Genomic DNA, 13,225 nt, shown 5'->3' on the forward strand with positions numbered 1-13,225 from the left:
AAGTATTTCACTAAACACATGCACACCTAAGATAAATTAAGATGTGCTTGTTGCGATGAAAGTCTTGGGGGGGGGGGGGAGAATGCTGATCATAGACCTGACCAAGCATCAACTGAAGTAATAACATCCTCTCTTGGCCACCCCTCTCTACTCCCTGTTATGGTCCAGCCCTTATTTGCATACGTTGTCTGTGGGTAGCTGCACGGCCAGCAGGGGTAGATTAGGGGAGGGAAGTGCAAGAGGACTGTATACACATGAGTAGAGGCACCGAGTGACTGACCGACTGACGGAACTGACACTGTGTGGACTGTACCGTGAAAAGCAGCAGAGTTATGTACTGTGCTCATCCTGTCTCAGGCGCAGGCACCAACTCACTGATGTATTGCTACAACATGAAGCCCGTGAGTACAATTCATATGTGCATCTTTACCTGGGGAGAGTCAGCTTTGTGTGTATGTGCGATGCTGATGTACTTTAGTGTACTGTTGTTATGTACTGCCTTGGACAAGAGCTTTGTTTGTTAGAGTGGTAGAGAAAAATGTGGTCTGCAACTGGTTTGATGGCATTATATATATACTGTATATATATATATACAGTGTATATGTATATATATATATATTTATATATATATATATACTATATATATATATAGAGAGAGAGAGATAGAGAGCGATATATATATATATATATATACATATATATATATATATATATATATAGATACATATATATATATATATATATATAGAGATAGATACATATATATATATATATATATATATATATATATAGATACATATATACATATATATATATATATATATATATATATATATATATATATATATATATATATATATATATATATATATATATATATATAGTATAGCTATACTATAGATACATAGCTCTCTATTGTGACTGAGTTGTGTATCTTGCTTGTTTCTCTTTGGATGTGAATCTCTGTTTCAAGTGCACAATCTGCACTCTACTGAAACTGGAAGTGAGCGCAACACCCCATGTTTGCCAGTCCCACGTCACAGCACACTTGTGGCGTTTGCATGTTGACAAACTTGAGTTTGACTACACTGGCAGCGCTCCTGCTTCCTGTTAGCTAAGGCAGGAGCCTGGCAGCAGAAAGCATCTTGACATGAAGCAGATTGCTCGCTATTTCTATTTGATTTAGGTCGTCCCTCCATCGCTTCAGCCATTATCAAAGGCAGCTTTGATCTCGCTGAGACTAACCATATCCAGACATCATGGATCACAGAGGCAGAAAATTGGTTGCATGTGGCTGCTTGAGGAGCGCAGCGCAGCCCCTCAAGTGCAAGTTGATGTTACTCTCATCTAACAAGATAATGTGAAACCAAAGCAAAATCATGTAGTACAGTACTTGGTTGTTTACTACTTTCCATTTTGTTTACTAAAGCCCATTATGGGCACTTATTGTTGATATGAAATAGTTGGAAATTAATAACCTGAAATGTACCAGTTTTTAACTTCTTCTAATTGAATAATTGTTTACAAAATTATGTTATATCAAATATCACTACCACTAATAATAATGTTTCCACCTAGCGAGGTGTGTAGTGGTCATTTAAGTTACCAAATATCGTTAGCCTATTAGCATACAATTGCCATTTATTTTTGCATTGAAAATACAACAAATTCACCCAGCATCAAGAATAAAGTTGCCTCAATATAAGCTTTGTGCATTACCACAACCTGGATGCCTGAGAATCTACACAAACAACGACAAATTAAGCATTTCAGCGAGCACGTTGGTTTCTTTCTTTCTTTTCTTCTTCTTCTTTTTTTGTTTAACTAATATTGCTACATTAATGCTATTAGGCTAACAATATGGTTTCTCACCTTATAACAAAGTTGAAATACACTTTTGCAAAATGCATGTTGACAACAATGAAACATACTTTCATACTAATACGTTCCTAATTAAGGCCTTTAATTGCTGCAGAAAAAAAAACAACCAGTCCCTTATCGTTTGTGATGCCATGATTGATGGTTTCTAAATCAATGCTACGCTAAAAGAAGATGCCATGGTGACGGCCCTCCTCTCCAGCGGGGGCCAGAGAAGGCGTGCTGAGGCGGGGGTGTGACCATTATTAACGGGTCGCCTGCTATGCTGATGGTAAGGAGGACAATTGGCTTTATCCTTCACCATATGCTGCCCACGGAGGCTCAGACGGGCCCAGTGTCGGCAGGGGCTCCTCTGTTTGGCCTGGCCCGCAATCACCATGGGACTCATGCCAACCAGGGTCACGGCTCTGTGTGTATATGCGTGCGTGCGTGCGCGTGTGTGTGTGTGTGTTGTCGCACAAGCGTGCTCAAGAGAGTCTTTAATAGCCTGCTTTACAGGACTTGTCGTCCGGGTAACTGACACCCCATTGATGCTGCGCAGGGAGTTTTATTTTCATTTCCTGGGCCACATCAAAGCACTGGAGGGAGGTGCAGGTGCAGCCCAGACCTCTTTACGTGTGTGCGTGTGTGTGTACGCGCGAGTGACTGAGGAAGCATGTGTTGCGTGTGCGCATGTGTGTATTCCTGCAGCATAGTAAAAACGCAACACAAGTGGAAGCTTTGATGCATTCCGCTTTGCAATTAATTTCTCTTTGGATGAAAAAAAGGTTCAACAAGGTCAGACTAGTTGTTATGGTTTTCTCGTTGAGGCCTGTAACTCAGTTTCATTAAGAAGGGAATTGTATCTCAGCCCTCTGAAGCCAGTAGAACCGATCACGATTAGGGCAGGGATTTCTCATGCTGAATGGTTCCTAAATCCGGATGAGGAGGTGCACGGATCTGCAGCTTATGGATTATCGCAACTGCTCTAAGTGTGCATCAGCTCTCTGCTTTGTTTTGAATATTGTTGCTTCCGATCGCAGTACGGAGCCGCGTGGTAGTTTGTGTGACCAGGTTTACATTTCCCAACTTGAACACTCTGTCCTTTTTTTTTAGATGTATGGGCAGTCCCCCGGTAGTGACGATTTCTGCCAGAACTCTTTACATCCGTCCAGCAAGGCCTCCAGCAATGTGTTTGCCAGTACTTTTTTTGGTAAGCAAAATGATGACCACTGTAAATCTATTCTAAGCAGTGATAAGAACACTCTGCTGTTTTGAGTTGGCCAATTGTATATATTTTTTAATACAACTATAGCTCAAAGAAATGAAGATCACTAAATACTTGCTTCTCAGCAAATAAAAAAAACTTAAGCACAAGCCTTATCGGGGGGGGGGGGGTTATTCTTATGTCAGTAAAATATTTCCTGTGTTCTATGTTTTTTTTAAATGAGTATTCATTTATTATTTGCTTTGAACTGAGAAACGGACGCTGTATTGTGGCAATGACTCAACTCACTTGACAACAAGCAGGCACAATTAGTGGACAATTCTTCAAAAGAGGCCACAACCTATTTATTGCCACTCCCAGATGATGTTTAGTGTTAAACTAAACATCAAACCAAGAGAATTGCACCTTGTTTATTTAAAATAACTACATAGCTCAACCTTTCAGTCTGTTAGCTCAATGCTAATGCTAAGTAACGTTAAAGTAGTAAAGCAGTCACCTTGTTTATTTAAAATAACATCATAGCTTAACCTTCCAGTCTGTTATCTTAATGCTAATGCTAAATAGCATTAAAGTAGTAAAGCAGTAAATTCATTGTTTATTTAAAGGGGAAGTCAACCCCATAGAACATACTCTTTACATAGGGTATGTTCTATGCAGGCCCATTAGTCTAAACACGACATTCTGATTAATATCGCGTTTGTGGAATATGAGTGAAACAGTAAAATCCACCCGTTTTTGTCCAATCATGGCTAAGCTTCAGAAAACATGTGATTGGTCGTTACCTGGGCCCCTGAGCAACTGTGACGTCATTTTCAGTCGACAGAAGTGACAAAATGGCCGCCGCCAGAGATGGCTAAAAACAGGTGAATTTTGCTGCTTAACTCATATTCCACAACTGCAATATTAATCAGAATACCATGTTTAGACTAGTGAAGGTGCACAGAACATATTATTGCAAAGATTTTTATGGGGTTCACTAACACTTTAAAATAATTACATTGCGTAATCTTTCATTCTGTTATCTTAATACTAACGCTAAATAGCATTAAAGTGTTAAAGCAGTAAATTCAAAATCACAATAGAATTTTTATTAATTGCCCAGCCCTGATATAGGCTGTATTAAAAACGCTACATTTTACCATTAAAAATGTGTACTAACTGACTAAGCTATTACCGGTAACTATAGCTATTTTCATTAAAAGAACGATTTTCTGGATTCAAATAGCTTCTTTTTTTCAATTAACATGAATGCAATAAACTTTTTTTCAAATCCGCTACATCAGCTAAACACTTTCATGGATGTCATTCAGCTTGTGCTGTTGATTATAAAGTTAATGAAGTTTTGAAAACACTGTCTGTGAAAGTGGTAAATAAAGCTTAATTAATGTGACACCCGTGCAGGCTGCTTTCGAATTTCATGTCTGCTTGTGATGCTACTCCAGTGCTACATACAACATATTGTCATCCATTTTAGAGGGCACAAGCAATTTGCCCGACATCTGGAGTGCAGTAAACGGGCTGAACCAGCATGGCTATGAAGGTGCACTGGGAGCAACCAGCAGCCACCAATCGCAGGCGGGGAACTACAGCAGTCTGCAGCCGCACGGCCACCTGGTGAGATTTACATCCAGATCGCCACATATCTTCGTTTTTTACAACCTGGCACTTCAACTGTGTGTGTGTGTGTGTTTTCCCCCTCATGTTTAGGACTATTCTCCACACTCGGTGATCGCAGCAGACATGAACAGAGCTCTCCCTCCCATGTCCACTTTTCACCGCAACAATGCATCATCACACGCCCCGTCGATCAACACAACAAACAATTCCACAGGTGGGGCGGTGGACGGGTAGTCATGAAAGCTGGTAGAGCTCAAGGTCGTACAAGAATAAAAGGCAAATAAGAGCTTATAAAGTTTTCTGGTTGCAGGTTGACGCTAAAAAAATGTATTCAGGTAATTCTAAATTAATATGAATTAAGCAATTTAAAGCGGAAGTCAACCCAAACATATTTTTTTCAAGAATATGTTCCCAGCAGGCCCACTAGTTGAAACACATAACATTTTTGTCATTAAATATAGTGTACAATCCAATAGCTCAAAATGTCGTTGTTGCATAGAGGAAGGCAAAAAAAAAATTCAGATTCCAGGGTGGAAGGAGGCAGTGGAAAAGATATGAACCCCCTTAATAAAATGTAAAAAATTATGGAGTGACATATTTCAATTTAGTTCATTACTCTCACCACGTTAGTTAGCAGGATGTAAAGCAAGGATTATGTGGATGCGTGTTGCAATCTGGAGCAGGGTTCAGTTGTAATTCAAACAGCGAAATGACAAATTAATTCCTCCATCTGCATTTTTTTTAATCTGAATTTGCACCAAAATATATTAAGTTCTCACACCTCCATGAAATTTCATGAAAATTCTTTGTGTAGTTTTTGCATAATTGTGCTAACAGTCTTTTTTTGAAATGGACTTTTTAAGACAACCAGCTCTCATTAGATTGTGCTCGTGGTCATTTAACCAACCACACATCATTTTAACACATTCTCATGTTTGTCAGTCTCAGGAAACCACACAAATGTGCCAGGAGGGTCACAGACTGGCGATACTTTGGGCAAAGCTCTGGCGTCTGTAAGTATGCAACACCGCAGTCCCATTGCATCAATTCATTTGTTCTCTGTTACAATCAAACATTCAAAACAAGACTATAAAACTAAAGCGAGGGCCCCAAGGGTGCAATGCAAACAGGAAATAGTAGGTCTTTCCTGGCAGTCGCAGGCGAGCGCATATCAGCAAAGGGATACTACTGTCACACTTTTTATTAGCTGCTGACTAGTAATATGAGCACAATTGATGAGTTAGTTTGGCTTATGAGGCTGTTCTAACGGCAGCCGGTGCAGAAATGACAAGTGCCTTTAAAATGATCCATGCCCTCGTCCCACTCCTCCTCCTCCTCCTCTTCCTTTTCTCTCCCTCCACGTCTGCTGCCAGATTTATTCCCCTGATCACACCAGCAGCAGCTTCCCTTCCAGCTCGTCCACGCCTGTGAGGTCCCCGTCGCCTCTGCCAAACGCCAGTGAACCCGCAGGTAACCTGCCGAGAGGCTAAAATCTGCTACTCCCAGTGGGACGGTGATTATTTTGCGTGCCATTTTTACTTGTCTTTGTTTGTATATTTGAAATCTTTCTTTGCTTTGCACACAGGAACCAATATGTGGCCCCGCAGCTCGGTGCAGACACCTGTTTCGCCACATTATGAGTCTTCGCTTATATCCATGGTAAGACCTGATTATATTGTTGAGTCAATATTACTATAAAGTGCCTTTGAGAGTTCCCCATTTCACCACCCAAAAAAATCTGAGATTTTCCATTAAACTTCACATTCATTGCAAAGCATGCTGTTAGAAATGCATATTAATCAAGGTCCCACACTTTGTAGGAATAAATTAACTGCAAGCAGACACTACACACGCAAACAACAAAATGTGTGAGATTGCTGACTGGGTGGACAATGACACGGTGGACATTTTGGGCTAATGTTAGCATTTTATGAGCCCATATAGTCGAGCGTCGCTTAGCGACTCGATTCACTTTTCAAACTGACTGTGGACTGTTAAACAAATATATTTAGAATTTTTCATCATTTTTCTTATGTCGATATTTCTCTATGACAGAGTGGACATGTTAGGCTTGAGAACATCCAATTGCACACATAATATGATGAAAACCACAGCACATCTATGCAAGTTTTTACTCTACAATTAGCCACTGTTTTCGCCTTCAGTGAAGAAAGACAAAATGCTGGTAGCTAAAAACATCAGCGGGTTTGTTAAAGGGTGACAGGGTGGACAGCAATTTCGGATACACATGACAAATGTTGATTATGACCATGAAAATAGACTATACATGACCAAAATGACCCATTTGATCAAATAACTTGTTGTGGACAATACCCAATGTTGTAAAATTTTCATTATTTTCTCTTGTTAACCATATATTACACACACTGACTGCAGTTAGTAGAGCAGTGTGTGGTACATGTCAAAATCACGTACACCCAATGGGAAAAAAACTGTGTGACATGAATTAAACACATTTTAAGAAACTTGTCATTGCACTAATATGTTATTATGCATAACACACTCACTGGACATAATTTTGAATGATTAAAAATGCCTTTACAAATATTATGATGCATTTTTCATACAAGCTGTCAGTGTTGATAATTTAACACGATGTTTATTATTGTGCTTTAGGTTTTATTAAGAATAAACTATCAAAATGTACCTCATGAAGTGGTCATTGACGTCTGTTGTCTTCATACAACTTTCATTATGAATAGGTAACACATTAAACTAACCGGACCCCAATAAATAATGTTAGCTCGCATGTTAGCATCTGCCAGGTGCTTAGATTTTCCCTGAACTGTCATTTATAAAAGTCTATAACATATGTAATCCATAGATATGAGAATTTAGTAACTCTAACAAAAAGCTAAGTACTGTGTTAAATGTCTTATTCATTACCTTTGACCTTTTATACTATGCTATGCGAGGATAAGCTAAATGAGGCTAAGCTAACCTAAGCATAGATCAGATAGATAGATAGATAGATAGATAGATAGATAGTTAGTTAGATAGATAGATAGATAGATAGATAGATAGATAGATAGATAGATAGATAGATAGATAGATAGATAGATAGATAGATATTAATAAATAATAAAAATGAATTAATATTCTGCAACAGTATGACACATTACCTTCTTTTTGACCTCAGTTAAGACAAATATTGTTCCCCATATAAGTCTCAGGTAGAGGACAGACTGGACAGATTGGACGATGTGATCCACGTTTTAAGGAACCACGCCGTCGGTCCCATGCCCAGCCTGCCCGCTGACATCCACAGCCTGCTGAACCAGAACCTCCACAACCGACCAAACCCTGCCAGCACTCTGCCGCTCACCTGTCACACCCCAACTATGGTTAGAAGCATTTAAGCATGCACGTGTATGCAAATGTCACCTTGTGTTTGTGTGTGCTGTTCAGCTTGTGGACTTTTCCACTAAGTTGTTATCGGCAAAATAGGAAACAGAACACAATGGGTCAGAGCAGGGACACGTCACCTTTGTATAGGAAGTGTACTGAATGTGTGGGGTGATGGGGTCTGCCTCAGATATGGCATGTTTTTCCCTTTTAGCCGAGTGGGAGGATTTGGGCCTAGCTGGAGGGAAAGTATATTCTAATCCCCTGGGGGAGAGCGATATTACATTTCATACTTTGGATGTGTCGATTAGTAGTGAATCATTCCTGAAGAGAATTACTGGCGTAATAGAAAATGTGGAGCAGTTTTAAGGGGAGGATTAAGATCGGGTCCGTACGGAAAGTGATCCACTCAGGAGGACGTTGGGTACAAAGAAGCAGATGTTGGTTTTGTGTCCAGTCCTGAAGAGTTTAAAGTGCTGTACCGTAGCATCATTTACCATCGTTATTTAACATTATTTTCTCGCGTGATGTACTAACTGAACGCATACTGTAAATATTGGCCTTATCTCATCGACTTCTTTGTGTGCCGCAAAGGTGGAGGCTGTCACCATGAATAACAACCAATCAGCCTTCCAGTGCCGCACACAAAACGGACACCCGTACTCTGCTAGACAGGGGACCACGCTGGAGCCCATGCCGGGCGGATGCAGAGGTGACTCAATTGCTGATTTTTAGCATATTGAGTTTACTGTTGTTTGAGAAAGGATGGCGATTAGCTGCGAACCTGATGTCACAGTGCGTAATGTTCTGTCTTCCCTTGCAGGGAGTTTGGGAATTCCAGGAAATGCAGAGCTGAAGACTGAAAGCAGCGAGAGGGAAGACATGATGCACACTAGTCACAGCTCTGACAGTCAAAGGTCAGATGAGGAGAGTGAATTCAAGACGCATGGAGACAACAGCACGAGGGACAGGTAGACCCTAACTTAGCTTTATTACCCATTTACTTAAACCGTATGCTTACTGTAAAATCCTGTGAATAACAATTATTTTGTTGCGATAAAATAAATCCCAAATCGAGGGAGGGTATTATACAGGGGGCTAAATAAGAAACAAAAAATGTTCACATCGTTTCAGCGTCTACCAGTACCTAAGTAGGACCTAGAGGTTGTAAAAAAAGGTTAAAAGCAAAGTAAAGAAATAAAAAAAAATCTTACTAAAATTACTAAAAGTGTGTGCAGTTCAAGAATAAGATTTTCAAAAACATGATTTTAAAAATACGTTAAAAGCATTTATACTTAATTGGCTTTGAATCTTTATTCATTCATATTATTCACTCTGATAATGTAGGATACCAGAAAAACCCGTACAGAGAAAAAAAAATCAAGGGTGATTTTGGGAGGCGTATTATACATGGGTGCGTGTTATTCACGGAATTTTACGATAGTTTGAGTTACCTTTTCCAGTATGACTGATTCTGAAGGTGGGCCAATTAGATTGACATGGCAGCACATCCAGGCTAAAATCTCATTGGATAAAATCAAAATAAATATTGAATCAGTGCCAAGAGAAATGCTATGAAATTAGGAGAACAGACTGTCGGGAATAAATGAATACAATTTCATGGAACATGTTAGAATTTAGGTTGTGAGGATAAGCGGATCAGATAACGGATGGATGAAGTATAGGTCTGTTCTTCTCAGTGGCCAGTAGAGGGCAGTAAAATCCACATTAAATTCCAGCTCCTCCCCTTACTCTTTTCCGTGACTAAATTTAACATTTACTCTCCTTTCTCACATGTCCAATGCTGAAGTATCCACGAGGATGAAGACCTGAGTCCCGAGCAGAAGGCCGAACGCGAGCGCGAGAGGAGGATGGCCAACAACGCTCGGGAGCGTCTGCGCGTGCGCGACATCAACGAGGCCTTCAAGGAGCTCGGCCACATGTGTCAGCTGCACCTGAAGAGCGAGAAGCCGCAGACCAAGTTGCTGGTGCTGCACCAGGCCGTGGCCGTCATCCTCAGCCTGGAACAACAAGTCAGAGGTGAGCGCCATTCGCAGAGGATCACGAACGCTCCTCAAGAGCTGCCTTGATACTCAAATGCAACCACTGCTCGTCTCTCAGAGAGGAACCTCAACCCGAAAGCGGCGTGTCTGAGGAGGAGAGAGGAAGAGAAGGTGTCTGCTGTCATGACAGACCCGCAGTCCATGCATGTGGCATTTCATCCAGGTCTGACCGACCCTGCAAACCCAATGGGCCATCTCTGAGGCGCCAAGCAGTCAACGATTCCCGTTTCAAAATTGTGGACTCTATGCTTCCAAAACAATCTTCATGAGGATATATTTTTATTAACATTTGGTTGTTGACACACTGCTAAAAGAGCTCTAAATTGTGTGTGGGAGGATATGAATGGAACACTCCTCAAAAAAACTTGGGGATGATTAGGCTTTTGGGTTGAATTTCAAGATGAACCTAAAATGCACTTTAACCTACAGATGAGTTTAATTTGACTTTCTCAAAACGTCACATCACACCAACCGGTGGCGGTCCTAGGTCTAATCGCACTTAGTTAGAGTGTCACCTGACCTCACCACACACATCACCGACACACTCATGCACACACTGATAAAATGAATAAACACGTTTAAACATGCTGCATTATAAACAAATAATACAGCATCAGACAAGACATTACAAAAATACAAATATTGCATCACTCAAGGCGGCACGTCCGCCTCACAGTTCAGAGGTCGTGGGTTCGATCCCGGCCCCGGCCTCCTTGTGTGGAGTTTGCATGTTCTCCCCGAGCCTGCGTGGGTTTTCTCCGGGTACTCCGGTTTCCTCCCACATTCCAAAAACATGCAGTTGTAATTTGATTGGACTCTCTAAATTGCCCCAAGGTGTGATTGTGAGTGCGGATGTTTGTATCTGTTTGTGCCCTGCGATTGGCTGGCAACCAATTCAGGGTGTCCCCCGCCTACTGCCCAAAGACAGCTGGGATAGGCTCCAGCACGCCCCGCGACCCTTGTGAGGGTAAGCGATATCGATAATGGATGGATGGATGGATGCATCACTCAAATGAACCAAACATTAAAGAGAACCCAATTGCAATAATTTGGTCTTTGTTTCCCAGCATGCTTGCTTTCTTTGTTTAGGATTATCTGGTCAAATTATTACACAAGTGTTGCTGTCTTCATCTCTTCCACATCGAGCAGAAGCTGCCAGTGACACAAACTGTTCAATGTATTCGTGACTTTTGTCATTCAGCTTCTTGTTGGAGAACAGCAAGTTGTATAAAAAGAACTGAAACATTTAGAACAGTTGGACATTCAACAGTTTAGCAAGGGGCAAAATACAGTAAGGTCGCTTATAATTTGTAACTTAGGTTATAGTGCATTTTCGGTTACTGTTGAAATGTCTTTTTTCTACTTTTTTTTTCGGACTAAATGAAGAGCATCAGAGACTCTGTGTAGTGTCGATGCAGTTGAATAATCATCCCCTCACTTCTCAAACACACTTCTAACTTTGTGCCTAAAAGTATACTTCGAACAGACAAATGCATTGTAACTTGCAAATGTTTTGTACATTTTGGGGGGTATATTTATTTATCCGTCCTGGATGGATGGAACTCAGTTGTGGCGAGGTGTCATCTGCACTTTGGCAGACAGTTTGATAGTTGTGTTGGCAGACATGACATTTCCGTGTGTGCTCAGACAGCAGATTTATTTGTTCTGTGGCATTGTGAGTGTGGAAGTTGCTGTGTGTTTTTTGTGTGTTTGCTGTGTGTGCGCGTGTGCGTGTGGGGGTGTGCGCGTGCGTGCGTGTTTCAGGAGTTGGCCCATTCTATGAATGAACATATCTCCAAGAATGTTTTAATTAGCATCTTATCTATTGAAGCTGTTCCTTTATTTGTATGTTTAGTACTGTTCAGAACAACACTGGTGGAAAAAACAAAACATTTTGACATCATTCCTTTTCAGATCTAGCCAAATGTGTGTGTGTGTGTGCGTGCGTGTGTGTGTGTGTGGGTGTGTTTTGCATGTTTAGGACAGTTTTTTCCTAAGTTATGTAAGTTATCTTTTATACAAATGTCTGTAAATGCTTTTGTCACTCTTGATTTTACAAAGGAAACATTTCAGTGCAGTTTTAGACACATTTCATGTTTTGAGCAATATGTTTATGCAGAATGCTGTCTTTATTGCTTTTCTGAACAAATGTCAAATAACCATAAAAAAAATTCTGCTATCATAAAATGTACAGGATGTGTACAGTTTAAAGTAGCCTAATGGCTTGTGTCTGCATATAGCAATACATGTTTTTATTGTTCTTGTTCTCTTTTTTTCCGCTAATATCTGGAATTTGTGTGCTATTGTGGGGTATCACACTCACACCAACCACTATTTGTCTAATTGAGTCCTACAAGACACCTTTTGTTTTTAATTCACGAATACAAGTCATCAATTTAGATAATCTAAACTCAGAGGAGCTGCCATTTAAAGCACACTAACAAGACTACAAATAATGTTCACTTGACATCTAAGTGACGTATGCAACTGTTACCAAATATTGTGACTTGATATAGAAAACACACAAATCCTTGAATTGTCAATGTGTTTTTTCCAACAGGGGTCCTCAAACTGGGGTCTGAAGGCCCTCGGGGGTCAGCATGCAGTAGCTTGGAGTCTGCAAAAAAAAAAAAAAAATTTAAAGAAATCGATAAATTAGAAAAAATACATAAAAAAGTAAAAATGGCAATTAAGTCAAATTCGTATATATATATGTATCCCTGTTTATAATATTATCATAATGTTATGAGGATAATATATTTTGAAATTCATTTGTTAAATTATGTCTTTCTTTGTTGCGATCATGGAGGAATACCACTTCATCCTCATAAGATTACTACATTTCTGTTTAACAAAACATTTTTTCGTTAAGATGCCGATTTATTTTCGCTTTATTTATTTATTTATTTATTTATTTTTAAACGTTTAAGCAAGATTCTTCCAGGTTTTTTTTCTCTCCTGGTGCTAAAATGGGGCTTTACCAATACATAGTGGGGCTGAGAAAATATTTAGAAACATATTTTAGAATGCCAAATAAAATGCTGGAATGTCTTAACTGGGGTTACTCAGTTTTCTGACGGAGCAGACTCACCTA

General features: G+C 40.0%; 1 protein-coding gene across 1 annotated transcript; it reads left to right on the plus strand.

The window, feature by feature from the left end:
* The first annotated feature begins 205 nt into the window (after nt 1-205).
* Nucleotides 206-12,391, plus strand: LOC147148845 (transcription factor 12-like). Its single transcript, XM_086027580.1, has 12 exons — nt 206-401; nt 2,974-3,070; nt 4,560-4,699; nt 4,793-4,916; nt 5,645-5,715; nt 6,076-6,172; nt 6,288-6,361; nt 7,891-8,067; nt 8,663-8,780; nt 8,892-9,039; nt 9,879-10,108; nt 10,190-12,391. Exons 1-12 carry the CDS (start codon nt 333-335, stop codon nt 10,330-10,332), a joined length of 1,488 nt encoding a protein of 495 aa, XP_085883706.1. The 5' UTR covers nt 206-332; the 3' UTR covers nt 10,333-12,391.
* The last annotated feature ends 834 nt before the right edge of the window (nt 12,392-13,225 follow it).

This window comes from Filicampus tigris, chromosome 4 (genome assembly GCF_054856515.1).
Source record: "Filicampus tigris isolate MCC_2025a chromosome 4, RoL_Ftig_1.0, whole genome shotgun sequence".
Classification (NCBI taxonomy): domain Eukaryota; kingdom Metazoa; phylum Chordata; class Actinopteri; order Syngnathiformes; family Syngnathidae; genus Filicampus; species Filicampus tigris.